Source organism: Lycorma delicatula, chromosome 3 (genome assembly GCF_047948215.1).
Source record: "Lycorma delicatula isolate Av1 chromosome 3, ASM4794821v1, whole genome shotgun sequence".
Taxonomy (NCBI): domain Eukaryota; kingdom Metazoa; phylum Arthropoda; class Insecta; order Hemiptera; family Fulgoridae; genus Lycorma; species Lycorma delicatula.
In genome coordinates, this window is record NC_134457.1 from 132,835,580 (window position 1) to 132,849,098 (window position 13,519).

At 30.8% G+C, this 13,519-nt stretch overlaps 1 protein-coding gene across 1 annotated transcript in view; it reads right to left on the minus strand.

Annotated features, from left to right (window-relative positions):
* brp (ELKS/RAB6-interacting/CAST family member bruchpilot) overlaps window positions 1–12,094 on the minus strand; it is a 252,472-nt gene extending 240,378 nt beyond the window's left edge. Inside the window, exon 1 of the mRNA XM_075360584.1 lies at window positions 11,169–12,094. Coding sequence (XP_075216699.1) covers window positions 11,169–11,912 — 744 coding nt within the window. The 5' untranslated portion in view covers window positions 11,913–12,094. The remainder of the gene's footprint in view (window positions 1–11,168) is intronic.
* Between the last annotated feature and the right edge of the window lie 1,425 nt (window positions 12,095–13,519).

The window sequence follows — 13,519 nt, forward strand, 5'->3', positions numbered from 1 at the left end:
AAATTTACGTATAAGTACTATACCTATATAAATACCATATAAAGTAATGTTTGCACTTCGCGTGATAGATGAGCTTAATGCGGGCGCGGGCATCTATGCAAACCAGTTTGGCTTCAGGCCGGAACGCTCCACAATACAGGCGATACGAAAGGTAGTGGACTGGGCTGCTCTAGAGAGACAAGGCACCTGGTGCAGAAGAAGAATGCCGATGCTAATCCTGTTGGACATACATAATGCATTTGGTTCAATAACATGGGAATCGATTATGCTAGCGCTGTCTGCGAAAAAGATCAGTGCCTACCTCAGGAGACAAATTTCTGAGTATCTCCCCGAAAGATGGGTTGATGCTGACACCCAGAAAGGAAGGCTAAGATTTCAGATCTTCGGGGGCGTGCCGCAGGGGTCTATCCTGGAGCCGTTGCTTTGGTTCCTGGTCTATGATGGTGTCCTGCGTCTTCCTTTGCCAGCTGTAACGGAAACAGTGGCGTACACTGATGACCTGGCCGTTCTGGTAAACGACAGGTCTGAGACTGAGCTAGAAGAAAGGGAAAACACGACCTTAAATGGGATCCCGGATTGGATGCGGGGACACGGACTGAAGCTGTTCCCACAGAAATGTGCATACATTACACTAACGGGCAGAAGAATGGTAGGTAGAGTAAACCTCATGCAAGGCGGACAGTTGCTACAAAAGGGAAACATGATAAAGTATCTGGGAGTACAGATCGACAAATCATGTAAATTTATCAACACGTAGTAGGCACGTTGTACAAGGGCCGAAAAACCCTTGAAATCACTGAATGCGTTGATCACTACTCAATCGGCCCCAAGGGCTTCCAAACGCCGATTAATCATGTCAATGATAACTTCAGCGTTGTTATATGCCACCCCGGTTTGAGGTGGAGCAGTTAGGGTCATGAGGAACCCCCCCACATCTACAGAGAGTCCACAGGTGTACGTTTTTGGGTGTTACGGCGGGTTATAGAACTACATCGTACAGTGCGGTGTGCGTGTTGGCGTCAGCTTTGCCAATTGACCTGCGAGAGTTTTGCTACGATGTTATGGGGAAGAGTGAGGCGAGGCTAATGCAATGGAGACATGACGTGAAAAATGGATGACTGTAAATGATGCAGCCTGGACAAGGAGACTAATCACAGACTTAGACATGGGGACGAAAAGGAAACATGATGATTTAATTTTTATACGTCACAAATGCGGCCATGGAACGTATGAACGTTACCTCAATCGGTTTGGCAGACAGGACACTTCGCGATGAATGTTTTGCGACAGGAGGACACAGCGGAGCACGCAATTTTTATGTGTGCACAATAACGTATTTACGTATGCTATGAAGGTGTTACGCACTAAGGACGCTGAAGGGAGACGTCATGGACTTTAGCGTAGGGAAGAGCGGACAGCCCTATCCGATAGGGCCGGTATGCTTAGGTGTGCCGGTTCCAATGACCGGATAGAGGCTCCGGGGCTAGCGTAGGTCAGGGGTAAAATTAAGACCGAGACCAGGCCGTCATGCGGGGCCCGGGTACGACATAGACCGGCCTGGTTACCCCCTCCCAGGGATTAGAGGCAGGCAAAATAAAGATCAAAAGATCCAACCTTTAGGGGGGGGGGGGGCGAACTGCCGTACCGGATTTACTGTCGGTGGGCGGGGAGGCTCCCTTTGAGTAAAAGGACACTTCCCTGGACTGAGCTTTACTTAATTGTATGTCCGGCCCAGGGAAGTAGGGTAGAAAAAAAACTACAGGTATGGTCCATTTAGCCGATAATCAAGGAACTTTTCATACGCTAAATAATCCATCTGTTATCAAAAATACCCATTCATTAACTATTTAGGATCAGGCTGTTATTACTAGCAAAATAAATTATTAAGTGGTAAATTTACTTTTTGGTAAGCGGAAATCAAAAAGCTATAAATAGATAGACAGTATAGTATAACATCATTGAAAAGAAATTACGTTCAGCGTTTGAAAAACCAATTTAAACAAAATTTAATCAGACATTCCATTAAATTTAATAAATAAAAATATAAGATTTCTAAATTATTACATAATATTATTTGACAAAACGGTTATCTTTTAATAAATCTTCTGTTAACCCACATCGTTTTAAACCTGCAACATTAAATGTTTTACGTTATCCGCAATCAATGTTGTTTTAACAACTTTTTGGCAGAACACCAATTTAATTTTATTAGGTTTGAGTAAAATTACTCATAATAATACGCTAGATGTTTAATTAATTTCATAAGTTTTTAGTAACTTTAATAAAATAAAATTATGTGGCTTTAAGAAAGAAAGAAAAGAAAAAGCAGAGGTAGCATAAAGTTTCAGCTTAATTAATCGAATTTTTTGTAAGATAACTACAGTAATCTTCAATGGATTATTTGTGTAAAAATATTATCAATTATTAACTTATTTTTGAGTTTTAATTCCCAATTATTAATTGTACTTACAGAAATTACTGTTTTATAAAACAAAGGGGTTATATTTCTTATCTATATTTTGGCATACGTTTGCATTGTTTTCAGTATTTAGTTACTACTTCACTTTTTTTTCGTGAACATTATAAAAAATACAAGCATAATTCTGTACTTATTGCCGATATAATTTTTTTTATGTTTTCTTTCTTCAGTATAAAAGAACTACGCCCAATGACTATTCTACTCTTTTTTTATGATAAATAAATTTTGTAGTGAGTGTATTTTGTATTTATATGTACTTCTGATTATTTTAAGTTACCTTATATTAAAATTATATATCTACATATTTAGAAAAAAAATCGATAATACAGAAATCTTTCAAAAGTTTTTATTAATACTAAAATAATCATATTATTTATTTTGTATTGGAATAAAATAGCTAACTGTATAGCCTTACAATTTATTTTCTTTAAAATAATTTAAGTTCAATTTCAGCTTTATTATAATTTAAAAATATCAATATCAAAAGCGAGCTGCTGCATATAAATTATTAACTTATGAAGTCCCAGCTGTAAGATCGTAGTTTTCTCTCCAGTGGTGTTTTTAATGCATAATTAAAAGACTACGGCTTTTTGGAAGTAAAAATCCCCTCCAAGTTTTCCATGAAATATTTAGGACCACTCAAAGGAAGAAAAGGAGTATACCAAAAAAAAAATTAATAATTTTAATAAAATAATATTTTTATTGATTCAAGGAACTAAAATTTCAGTATTTTGGGAACTCGGAAAAGTTAAACAATTAAAAAAAAAACTAATTGTCGATAAATTAATTTGTAATCTAGTTTTTAAATATAAAAATCTGATATGGACGCTACATGACTTCCTTGTAAACCTATTAAATTACATATATAACCTTTTCTTTTTTTTTTTTTTAATGAAAGGTAGATAAAATTTTTGTCGTTAATAACTTCTGATATTTTTTATTTTATTGTAATTATTGAATTATTATTTATTGTATTTTTTTTTAACAATCAGAGGTTAATAATTAATTATTAATAAATCAATATATTTAAATTAAAAAAAAGTTAAAAAAAGGGGAGATGAAGTTGGATTTGAACCGATGTGCCTTCCTCTTCTAACATCCAAATATTTCATTAATTAAAATTTTATTTGGCTATAACTCTGGAATCAATGAAAATAGTACCGCTTGTGATATATCGTTGAAAATCTCTCAGTGAGGGTTTATTACTGTAGTTAAGAAAAAGTCCAAAATCCAAAATTTGTTTTGGATATTGGGCTTTTTTGGATACTTTTGATTCAGTCGATTGCAATCAAAAGGGGAAATGCACAAATAGATTTTACAATAGTCCTAAATCCAAAATTTCAACATCCTACGACTAATCGTTTTTGAGTTAAGCGAGATACACACGTAAGATGTCATACCGAAACTAGTCAAAATGGATATTTCCGTTTAAATCTGAAAATCGAAATTTTTCGCGAACACAATGCTTCCTTTACTTTACAATGAAGTAAAAATAGACCATAAATATATTAAATGTATTTAAAGACCATAATTTTAAATAACATAAGAGCTTTTAAAAATAATCGTACGAATATTACAGACAACAATATGAAAAATTTTGTAACTGACCCAGACCGAATGGTATTTGATCTGACATAAAATTATTTCAGATTAATTCGAATTCAAGGTTAGAAAATCTACTCGAAGCTAATGTAGACGATTACGTAAAAAACAGGGCCAAATGTTAAGATCGCTCATCAAACATAAAATCGGACGAAATATAATAAAGTAAGAAACTGTATTAAATATGAAAAATCCGTAAAAGAAAGAAATTTCTGGAGGATTTCAGAAAAAACCTAGAAAAACCAATGAAGAAGTCAATAGGAGATTTTCAGGTGTTTTCAGTTCCTGAATGATTCTCCAAAATACTGTGAATCATCTAACTTCTTAATCCGTGTAAACTAAAACGTGAATAAATTAACCATTTATTAATAAAGTAGTATTTGTTCGTTACTTTTCTTTCTTGTAAAGGAAGACTTATAATACCACAAAGGCATAAACAAGAATTTACAGTGTATCTCAAGAAGTGATTACTTTGAAAAATTATATCCTAGAAACATTAAAATTATGTTCTAATGTAAAATAAAACAATAAATTGAAAAATTATAATTAATTATGAAGAGAAAATGCAGCTTTGTAAATCTGGAATTAAAAGCAATAAATGATAAAAATTTTTATTAAAAAAATTGAAACACAAAATTAAAAAATTGTTAGTAAAAAAAAAAAAGGTCTGTTAGCCTAAGTTACTTATTTAGCCATGATAAATAAAAACATTTAGAAATGATAAAGAAAAACACTAACTTAGTTTTTTCAAACCTTAATAAATAATGCCTTATATTTAATAGATAGTTTAATTGACCAATTTTTTAAAGGAAACTGATATTCAAACCCTTGATATTACCGAATTATTAAAAATCATACTTATTGCTGTATTAAATACATTACGATGCTGAAAAGATTATATTTCACAGAAAGTAAGAAAATATGTACTGGCTACAACTATGCCTAAAAGTTAAATAAATTTAGTATTTTTCATATTTATAAGTAATTGTGTAAAGCTGCTCGTTCTACAAATATCATTTGATTAAATAAAGATTTTAAAATTTCTCTGCACTAATCGAGTTTAAAAAATACAACTTTGAAATTTTAAAAATAGCGATCCTTACCACATAAAGGAAATCATTTTCTGTTTTAGGCTTAGGCTATTCTACAGGAAAAATTATATTCTCTACAACGTAGTCGGTATGAAACAATTTACATTTCCTATCATATTTTTCAGCATTTTGAGAAAAAAATCACTGAATCAATAATTAAAATAACATCATGCAAAACATATATAGCTTAGTTGTCATAACCCCAAAGGTTATGACCAACCGGGTTGGTCTAGTGGTGAACTCGTCATCGCAAATCAGCTGATTTCGAAGTAAAAAAGTTTAAGGTTCAAATCCTAGTAAAGGCAATTACTTTTATACGGATTTGAATACTAGATCGTGTATACCGGTGTTCTTTGGTGTTAGGGTTTCGACCACACATCTCAGGAATGGTCGACCTGAGACTGTACAAGGCTACACTTCGTTTACATTCATAAAAATCATCCTCATTCATCTTCTGAAGTAATACCTTACGATGGTTCCAGAGGCTAAACAGAAAAAAAACAAGTAAACGGTTGTAGAGACAATCGCTCCTAAAAACAAAATCTATGTCAAAGAATAACAAACACTCCTATGTTAGACTTAAGGAAACTGAGGAATGAGGTGTTTTCGATAGCATATCCTTACGTCAAACTCACTTAAGTACAGGTTATATTCAGCTCTACCAGTAATATCTTCACTCTGTTCAACATAGGGCTTGACCAGATAATGAGCATCTTTACTCTCAGAGGAAGTAACACTAATACCGCTTGTACCTCATATAATTCACATAATCATTAGTCATAAGAAAGACTATGACGGATAGTAAAATACAAAAAAAAATGTACCCCTTTGTTTTCAAAAGGGCATTTTATTCGTTGCCTTTATTCCGTACGGGAAATTCATGTAAGCACAGTACTGATAAAGGTATAAAAATAACGCTGTAGACTTAAAAATAGACACTTTTGGTTATATTAGGTACTTGATGTTATATTTTTCGGTTTCTAGGAATAGCTTTAGTTTTCAGATTATATTTTATTTTAAAAGAGCACTCTTGTATTTATAACAATAAAACAAAAAAAAAGTAATAATAATTTTCAGTCAATTTAAACAAAAAATAATTATATGCTACCATTTTATTAATGGATTAATTTCCCTCAAGTTAACAACTTTGTGTCTTAAATTTTTGATTAGGAAAAGAAATTTATTAATTTTTAAACAAGAAATATGGAACATTAATGGCGTCAAACTTATTACGATAAAATTATAATTTCGCTAAGTTATAAATTCAATGTAATCGTATTAAAAGGCAAGGGTTGTGTAAATTTCAATTTAATTTCTTCACATAATTAACTTCCCAGTAAATAATGCTAAACGGTTTAAATAATTCATTACATTTGTTCTGTAATAATAAAATTAAATATACGGTTTTTGAGATTAAAGTTAAAACACTTAGTAATTCGATGTATTACAATAGTTATCCAAATTAATTTACAAATGACTTAAATATTGGTTATTAAGTTTAATAATATAGCTTTTTTCTGACAAAAAAATGAATTTCCATTAGAATATAGCATACGAGTCTCATAATACTAATCAGATAATGAAACCGGATTTACAGTACGAGTAAATTAATGTTGCAACTATGCTATAATGGTAAATAATGGATATTACAGATAGATGAATGAATTACAGTTGAGCTCTCGAGACTGAATTATGAAGCCGGTTGCATTATTTGGAGAACGAGGGCATAGCATCGTAGAGAATAGTAAAATGCTACAGTTTACGACTTTGTTTACAGTCCGCTGGAACTAGCTTTATTTTATTTCAACCCTACAGATTGTTCGTCCACTAAAATAAATTAATTAATATTTTGCACTAATAAAAATTTATTTTCCTATCTTCTTGCTTTATGAAGATTAAAATATACCAATCAGTTTATCCTTTAGTAAGGCTTTAAAATGAATAATATATTCAATAGTATAAATTTTACTACAGAACTATTAAATAAATCGATTTTATAATATTGCAACAACAAAAAGATTGTGAGATAAATTGTTATATTCTAAGTGATATACTCAATGTAAAATAAGTACTTATCGGATTAAAACCCATTTAAAGAAATATTTATTTTGATAATATGAAAATTAATTTACCAAATTTATTTATTTAGTAAATAAAAAAACAAAATTTGTTATATATACAAATCAAATGTTTAGTCCATATATATGTACTTTTTGATTTCCATTACAGAATGGGAGCGTACCACTCTTTCATTCGAAAGATTCCAGACTTGAATTCTGATCAATTTGATGTGTTTCAATATACGCTTTTGTGGGCGTCACCTAGTTATTTTTATATCATTAAAAAAATGTTAATATTTGAATTAAATATTATTACATTTACTCGATATACTAAAACATTTAATGAGTTGAACTATCCTTTTTCGATGTAAAATTTAATTTGTTTCATTTACGACTGAATAAGATCAATTTAGATAGAACATATTCTTGAGGAGTACAAGGACTATTTTACAATTAGAAAATGCGTTACTGATTTAAATAACTAGACCGTGAATCACGTAGAGAATTCCTACTAGACTAGGATTTGCGTTACGATTGGTCCATTACTAAATTAGACTGCTATGAATGCGTTTTACGGACGTTTAATGTAGAGAAAAAAAATCTACTTTAAAAGTAATTTTTATTTTTAACCTATTTCTTAACTTGAAAGTATAAATAACATTTTAAATGAATAACTTATGTTCTATAAATAATATTAACAATTAATAAAATCCACCTTACCAGCACATTGATATGAACTCAACATCTTTCGACTTACTTGAAAGCCATCATCAGGAGATAAAATTATTGCATTAAAGTCAAAAATTAAAAAAATAACAGTTAAAATGTAAAATTTTGACTTTAATACAATAATTTTATCTCCTGATAATGGCTTTCAAGTAAACCAAAAGATCTTAGTTCAATATGCTGGTAAGATTGATTTCATTAATTGTTAATATTTAACATATCAGCGGTACCATGTTCGAGAAATTAACTTATGTTCTCTGGTAGACAACGAAGCATCATTAGTTCATATGTGAGCACATTCATTCATACGAAGGTTGTTTTTTAGGCTATTTATAAATAACATTTTATGAAAAATTGCTTCCAAGATTTTTTTAAATATTTATTAAATATAGATTCAAAATTATATTCTGTTATAAGAATTAAACTCGTGATTACTTTGTTAAGTAGCGTAGTATATTAAATTAGACTGCAAATATTTCAAAGAATTTTTATAAATATAATTTTGAAAGAAATCTCAATGTATCTTAAATAAGACTTAGGTAGGGGTAATATTTTCATATTTTTGGATAAAGGAAAGAGTATGTATTAAAATTAAATACGAAATATTAACCTGCATGACTCATCCGAAATAAAAATAAACATGTAGAAAATAAGAAGAATATCGATTACTTTAACAGAATGAGATAAATAATATAAATTAAATTAAAAATATAAATTTATGAGAGTAATAAGAGTACCATATGTTTGCATAGTAGTACAAATATATGGTATATGTGAATTAATAGACCTAGCCTATTATTTCGCCATCTTAGAGTCATGGAAAGCACTTGCTATTTGCTTAATATATTTTTCGCATATTATTAATTAGCTCAATTGTTTTCCTTATTTCTAAAAATATATGACCGTAGTTAAAGAGTTTTAATTTGTTTAAGGAATTTATATCCTCCCAAAAAATTCAAGTAAAGTTGCAAATAATAATAGTAATCTTAATTTAATAATAGTTCATTTTTAATGTTCATTAAATTAAAAATATTTGAACTACATTATTAAAGAAGTTTAATTTAATTTCTAATAAGTTACAAAACTATTAGAAACAACTACCGCATTATTTTAATGCATATATAGATGTAATGAAATATCTCAAGTAGATTAACTGCTTCAGAAAAAAAATTTGTACCATATTTCTGGTTTTGAGAAATTAGAAAAACGTTTTAGGTAATTCGTAATATTTTTATTACTCATAAATCTACTCAATTTAATGTCTAATTTTCCTGGTATTTTCCTCAATTTTGGTTCAAATACATTATATTATAAAATTCTTATTCTTTGCTTTCCCAGTGAATATAATTAGAATACCTATATTGAAGGGGAATGTACGGTGATCGTTTCAAAAATGGGGTATCGGGTTTTTTATACTGAAATTCATACGATAATTTAATGTAAACCTCATTTTTGGGGGTTTTTAATCAACCAAATCAAATAAGGTACGAAAATCAATATAAGACTTATTAACTTTTTAACATTTATTTTTTTTTAAGTAAAAAAAATTAAATTAAAAAAATAATACTCTATTACTTAGAATTTATTGTTTAGACTGACAAAATATTAATTTTAACTACGCTGTTTAAAAGTATTAACTGTTTTGGAATAAGGAAGATTTCAATTTTGTAAAATAAATTAACGTATTTTTTTTACAGGAAAAAACCCGCCAAATTCAGTTATTCTTTTATATTTAAAGAATTAGTGGAAAAAAATCTTTACGAGTAAATTATAATTTCTTGCTAAAACGAAAACTTAAATGATTAATTTAAATATTAAAACAAATTACTTTGAAGGTTATAGGCCATTTTAGTATGAATGCTCCACCCATTTTATTAAATAAAATAGTAACAAACGAAGGGTTCTAAACGACAATCACTTTCATTACAATTAATTTTTACTCAGCGAAAATATATATATATATATTTAATGAAACTATTTAAATTATATTTTACTATTCATGTCTAAATTTTTATAGATTTATTCATTATATTACTTTTTTTTTTTGATTAATTGAATAATAAATGCCTAATATTCGATAAAAAATACTTTTTTTATATGCAAAAATTTAATAAATCGATGAAAAATACGGGTAGGGAAGCTAACATAATTTTTGGAAATTATTTAAGTTTCAATAATAGTAATTTATGAATTTTTAAGAAAACTTATGATAGTCTCATGAAAGTTAAATTTAATTTAAAAAAGAAAAGTATCATTAACTTTTTCATAATGTTTTATATACTAGTTAATCCTAGAATATTTTTCTTAGTACAGTATCTGTATCTTGTACAATAAGGAGGAAACGGTTTATATGAAAAATTATATTTCATAAGATAACAAAAATCACACGTCTTACTATTTCCAATTATGTTCCCAATTTAATATAATTGTGTAATTAGTATTTTAGTCGTGTTTAAAAAATGTTTAAATCTTTAAAATATACAACCACTAACAAATTTGCTGTTCTACCACAATCACCAAAAATTTATCGAAACGGAGGGTACTTATAAAGTAACAAAATAAAATAGTCGGAAATATGTAAATAATTAGAATTTAAAATGTATTAACAGGTTGGTATTTCCACCGCATAAACAATAGTTATATTAATATAAGTATTTAAGTGATTTATTCATAAAATGTCGTTTTATTAGTTCGTGATTTACGCACAAAAAAGGAGTAAAATTTATCACGCTAAATTTATACAGTAGCTTTATAATTTAAGACTGAATAAATTAATTCATAATGGATTTAGGAAATGTGTGTGGGTTGTAGGATAAAACAGAACGGTCAATGACTGAAAATAATTATTTCTTTATTTTACCATTTATATAATTCAAACGGTGCTAATTTACACATTCATTTCGGAGGCATTTAAAGAATTAAGAAAGAAAAAAAAACGTGCGGGAACGGAGTATAGGCAGCTGCGGCTATGAGCGAGCTACACAGTTTACAGGCTCTGTGAAGTGAGTGACTGAGGCGTTTGTTCTAAGAATAGCTGACCCTCCCTCTAGCTCTCCCCACATTATGTGCCGGCTGGTGGGGGTGTCACATTGATCTGATGCGATGCCATACCGTGTTCCTCTCCACCACCCTTCCCCCAGCCTGTATATTACTACTCACCCTCCCGCACAATATATCTGGGTTAAATATTAAATATTGTTATACACTTACCTGATTTTCGGAGTTCAGAAGTTTAAGCTGGTCATTGATTAAACTGTATTTTGCGGATTCTTCTTTCCGTAACGCGCGTTCTTTTTTTAGTTCGGGACTCCAGAAAGTTTTTATGCTATGCATACTCGAGCCTAGTTTCTGGTTAGTTAATTCCAGTTCCTTTTTTAAATTCGCTAATTCACGTTGTAGATCGTTGTTTTGATGCTGTAGTTCACCGATATAGCCGGAACCGGGTTCCCGTGTGTTAGGAGACTGTCTCGCGGACCTGCCGCCGTACAGCTCATCCTCTAAGTACATTCCGCGATCCAGAGAACGTTCACGCGGGCCGACGCGTTCGAGGGAACGTTCCCGAGGTTCCCTGATAGGCAGGAACTCGCGATCGTCAACCGTGCCGCGATCGAGGGACTGATACCGGACGGACATCGGATTGCTTCCGACCGGAGGTCGACTCGCACTACGCGACCGGTGGTGTCCCGCGGCCGTTCTTCCTCTTTCATCCATCATTCCGGGACTTCCCGGGTCCTCCTCGCGGCCGTAATACGGCGAACTCATCGACTGGTATCCGGTAGCATGCTGGTCCGGGGATCCGGTTCTCCCGCTCTTTCGACCGATGGGGCTCCCTCTGCCCGACGGGTAATTTCTCGATGGGGAGCGATCAACGGTCGGAAGTTCTCCCAATCGGCGGGCGCTCCTGGGCGAGCGATTTCCCCCCGAAGCGCTCAAATTGGGGGCCCCGTAAGACATGTTTTATCCACTGGGCCGAAGGGCATGTCGGCCTCCGAACTACCTACATCTCTGCGCGTCCGTCTTACGCACTCCACACTCCATACATATCCGCACACCACAAACAACCCCGCTGAGCGACGACACACTCAGTCCGATATAACGTACTTCCCACTGCCCCTCCTGCTGACAGAGAAGGCGATGAACGGAGCACAGTAGCGCGGCCAGCGACACTCAACGAACTAGAAATAGGTTACGAGATGCGCCGCCAGACGGAAGCACTCGGCGTGACAAACCACGGGAGCCAATCGATTCGGGAATCTCGTGTTCCTTTCAACAGATTCACCGTACGACCGCATTTAAAACATTTATTTTATTCTTTAAAAAACCCATCGGCAAAATAATATTTTCCATACATTAATAATAATCGCATCCTTATTAATAATAAATATTGAATCCTTTATTAAAAACATTAACTTTAAAACAACTGTAACTCGTTTCTTTAATTTCTTATTTTTCTTGTGTCGAGTACATCTCTGCTAGTTATCGGATTAAAATAATTTTAAAAATTACTTAAATATTTATTTTATACACATACGTATAATTCATTCACATATACTCACGCAAACCAGTATATATATAATTTTCATTTATATTCATCAACGTATAATTTTTATTATATAATATTGACCACAGTATTGCGAAAATTCTCTCTTAAAAAAATTAACGACTTACTTTAAAAAAAATATAAAATATACTTTCTAATATTTGAGTACAAAAATATTTAAAAAAAATAATACATTTAAACTTTATTTATAAATAATAATAAAGAGATGATGCGAAGAGTAGGAAATTTAACGAATTCAAAATTATAATAAATTATAAAATATGATATCTCCATTAAATTGTTGTCATCTTAAAAAATTCAATTGTCTGGAATTTAATTTATTTTTGTAATTATTATAAAAATGTAAATGTTATCCAGTTTAAGTTTTCACAACGTGCTCATTGTTAATTATTGATCAAGATTTTATGTTTACTTATGGAAATAAGAATTATATTTTTTCATATTACACATAACACCTGCCTAATAAATCGTTATTCGAATAATCATTAATCTTAACCGTTAGTACATGATTATATAAAGAAAAATCTTTAAACATACAACTCAGGGGGCCATTAACGAAAGTCAAAGATCCCTTCAGGTTGATAAGTTACAGTTATCGGTTTATATTATATTAATTGCAAGCATATATTGCAAACAAAAAATATAATATATATATATATATATATCACATAAGGTTCTCAAATCGTATGGAAATAAAATATGAATTTAAATACATTTTATAAAGAAATTATATAATGCATAATATATTATTATTGAAAATCTTCGAATTACAATTAATGGTTTTCAGTTTGATCACCATTATATAAACAATATTTAACCAAATTTTTCTTTTATAATTCCTTTGGAAAATTTCCTAAATAAAGGAACCTGTTCACTAAAATTTATATTTAATTATATGTAAAATAATTGCATGGTTTCAATATGCTTTCTACAGCCTATATATTTCGCCCATCTGTACTCGTGTAAATAATATTTCAAATATAAATTAATTTAATACTAA